This window comes from Tarenaya hassleriana, unplaced genomic scaffold, assembly GCF_000463585.1.
Source record: "Tarenaya hassleriana unplaced genomic scaffold, ASM46358v1 Cleome6, whole genome shotgun sequence".
Classification (NCBI taxonomy): domain Eukaryota; kingdom Viridiplantae; phylum Streptophyta; class Magnoliopsida; order Brassicales; family Cleomaceae; genus Tarenaya; species Tarenaya hassleriana.
Window position 1 is genome coordinate 4,932,115 of NW_010968505.1, and position 3,001 is coordinate 4,935,115.

At 42.5% G+C, this 3,001-nt stretch overlaps 1 protein-coding gene across 2 annotated transcripts in view; it reads right to left on the reverse strand.

Annotated features, from left to right (window-relative positions):
- The window catches only part of LOC104799617 (protein PLASTID MOVEMENT IMPAIRED 1-RELATED 1), a 7,733-nt gene extending 5,138 nt beyond the window's left edge, over positions 1–2,595 (reverse strand). Inside the window, exon 1 of one of the 2 annotated variants that reach the window (XM_019200790.1) lies at positions 7–2,595. In XM_019200790.1, coding sequence (XP_019056335.1) covers positions 7–2,089 — 2,083 coding nt within the window. In that variant the 5' untranslated portion in view covers positions 2,090–2,595. The remainder of the gene's footprint in view (positions 1–6) is intronic. The other variant, XM_019200791.1, reaches the window with a different exon arrangement.
- Between the last annotated feature and the right edge of the window lie 406 nt (positions 2,596–3,001).

Genomic DNA, 3,001 nt, shown 5'->3' on the forward strand with positions numbered 1-3,001 from the left:
CAGCAGGAACCACAACTGGAGTTGATACTTGCATGATCAAGCTGCCTCCGGCTTTGGAATTCCTGAAAAGCGACGGATTCATAGACCGTAAGAATCCTCCATTCTTTGTCTGCACAACTGGACCTAGACCTTCTCCAAGTGGAGGCAATTGAAGTGGCTCTTCGGGAGGTAAACCCACTGGATGAAAACCAGTATCACCGTTGTGAGGAGGTGAGTTCTGAAATGTCTTCTCGTTCATGCCCCATTCACGCATTAGAGCTTCAGTTTCAAAGTCTTCCAACACCTTGGCCCTTGGTCTGGCTATTCTTTCTTGAGTTTCCCACTGGAACTCCTCCTCTATATCGTGAATTATGGACGCCAGATCGAAATCTTCTTCGAAATCTGATGCGGCTTCTTCTGGATGCTCTTCGTCGTATTCCATTTGTGGCTCATCATCTTCTATGTTAAAATCGAACAATGAGGAACCAATGGCTAGTGTTTCTTTCTCAAATTCCCTTAAAAGGCGCTCTCTTGGGGACTCGGGCTCACTACTGAAACTTAAACCAAAAGGGCTGTGCTCAATCCCCAGCATGTTTAAGAACTCACTTGCTACGGAATCAGTGACATCACTCGAGTTTCGAGATATCACTCCCTTTATCGGTGTGATGGAATTTATTTCTTCTGCTTCTGCATAGTTTTCTTGATCTTCTTCAGGATCCAATGCTTCTGTCTCCAACAGTTCCACATTTTTCAGAGCAGATTCCAATTCTTCCATTATTGTTTCTTTTGCGTACCTCTCGTCATTTTCGGTTGTGTGACCTTGTAGCTGCTCTGCATCATCCATGGGAAGAGCAATTTCCTCATCCTTTTGATCAAGTTTAATCCCATCTTCCACAGGAGACTTTGCAGTACCAACTTCAGCAACTTCCTTATTTCCAGAATCGGGAAAGTTCTCAACTTTCTCGAATACCTCAAAAGGAGCTTCGGTCTCATGTCCGATAACTGAAGGCTCTGTAACTTTTTGCGCATCTGCATCATCTTCTTCACAAGAAATTGACTCAACTGGTTCAATGTGCTTAGTGACAACATCAATTTCAGACTGAGACTCAACGGCAGGATCCGCCTTTTCTTCGTCAAATTTCTGATACAGAATGCTTACCGAACTGGCCAAGTCAGAATGGGGAATCGGCAAAACTTCATGAAGATCTTTTATATCCTCCACATTACGTGGCAAAGCATGAGGAGGGTCTTTGTTAACGACACTGGGAAGGCTTTCATACCGCCGAAATGCCGTTTTCTCATTCCCTTGACCAGATTTTATGCTAGAGGTTCTTGTCATCGCTGTGTAATTGCTATTCTGTCTTGGATTTGGAACACCACGAACATTCTGAATGTTCATAGATGCTGCGGTATTACGAGTATCCCCAACAACTGTATACCCGAAACTCACATTGAGAGTAGCACCTTTGGCCTTTCCGGTCAACTGAAAGGTTGTTGACCACTTACCCGAACTTTTCTCCTCCTGCAACTCCTCAAGAGTGAGAGGAAGCAACTTTGTGAGATCCATTCGGTGTTTCCCAAGATCAACCTCAGGAGATCCAACCGCAGATGCATACAACAAGAAATGCTTGGCTTCATACTTAGCCGAGTGGTGAGGTCCATTTCTGCTCCCATAAACCGAGCATGTGTACATCAATTTCTCCTCGAATTTAGCTGTTCCATTCAAGACCTTGGCAGGACGAGTGCTTAAAGACTCGTCACGCCGTTTCAAATGCACCGTGAGATAAACATCCTGGAAAATCGACGGCATCCCTTCAATGGAGTGGACTTGCAAGGAGAAACAACAGTTGAAACGTCGGTTTCGAACATGAGAAAGGGCTCTGAGAGGCCAATTCCAAATGGATTTCTTCTCCTTCTGGGACTCACTAGAGTGGGTTCTAGCTGACGATTTCGAGGGAACGTTGTTAGAATCATTGACAGAACTCCTTGGGTTCTTGTCCGGATACAGAGCTCTGCTTAAGGTTTCCACCTCCTTCAGAAACTTGAGACTGCTAGAAGATTCCCCACCTTCTCCAACTCGCTTCTTCCCAGTTTCGTGTTTTGACAGCATATCTTCGGACTACAAAAACCCAAAATCGAAGAGATCAAATGGTCTAATCGATCCTAAAACCTAGCTGAAAATGGCCCCAAATGTCAGAACTCGAATTTCAAAAAACAAAGGGCCGATTGCTTCCTGGTAATGCAAAATACTACACAACACGACCCAAAATTTGTACTTGAAGAAAAGAATCGTATCACCTGAAGAAGATTCCCCCCTAATCCGAAATCTCTGGGGAAAAGAAACACGAAAAAATCGCAGGAAACCCAGAAATCTTCGATCCTGGATGCAGTTGCGCCTTCTCTCTTGCGATTCTCAAGTTCAAATTTTGAAACGACAACAGGAAAACGAGGGGAAAAGAGACAGACGGGCGACAAGTGATTCGAAAAGGGTTGACGAAATCTTACAGGACATGAAAGAAGGAGACAAAGCTCCGAGAGACGCGTTTGAACTAAGAAGATTTTGAATTGCCGCTGCCTTTTTCGTATCGAAGAACAATCCCGAGTGCCTTTTGTTTTAGTCAACAATCGGATACATATTTCCAAAGTTCTCAAGTCCTTAATATTTCTTCTCATTTCATTTATGTCCCGTTATTCTATTTACCGTTATATAGGACCCTAGGGTTCTGCTCCTTTTTTTTTGTGATAACACAATATATTTTTTTTCCGTTCCGTAAATAAGATTATATGTAACGTATATGCGACCGACCATGTATGTGAATTGTGTAAGGTTAAAAACATGAAAATAGTGGAGAATATCATAGAGTTAATTATCATATTCAAGACAATAGTTAGATGACGGTATAAATAAAAAAATGTCACCTACGTGTATGTGAACCAAACACTATAAACTTGGAATTCCGTTGCACTATACTTTATAAAATTTATCAAAATTAAAACAGTTTGCCGAATACATCCATGTGAT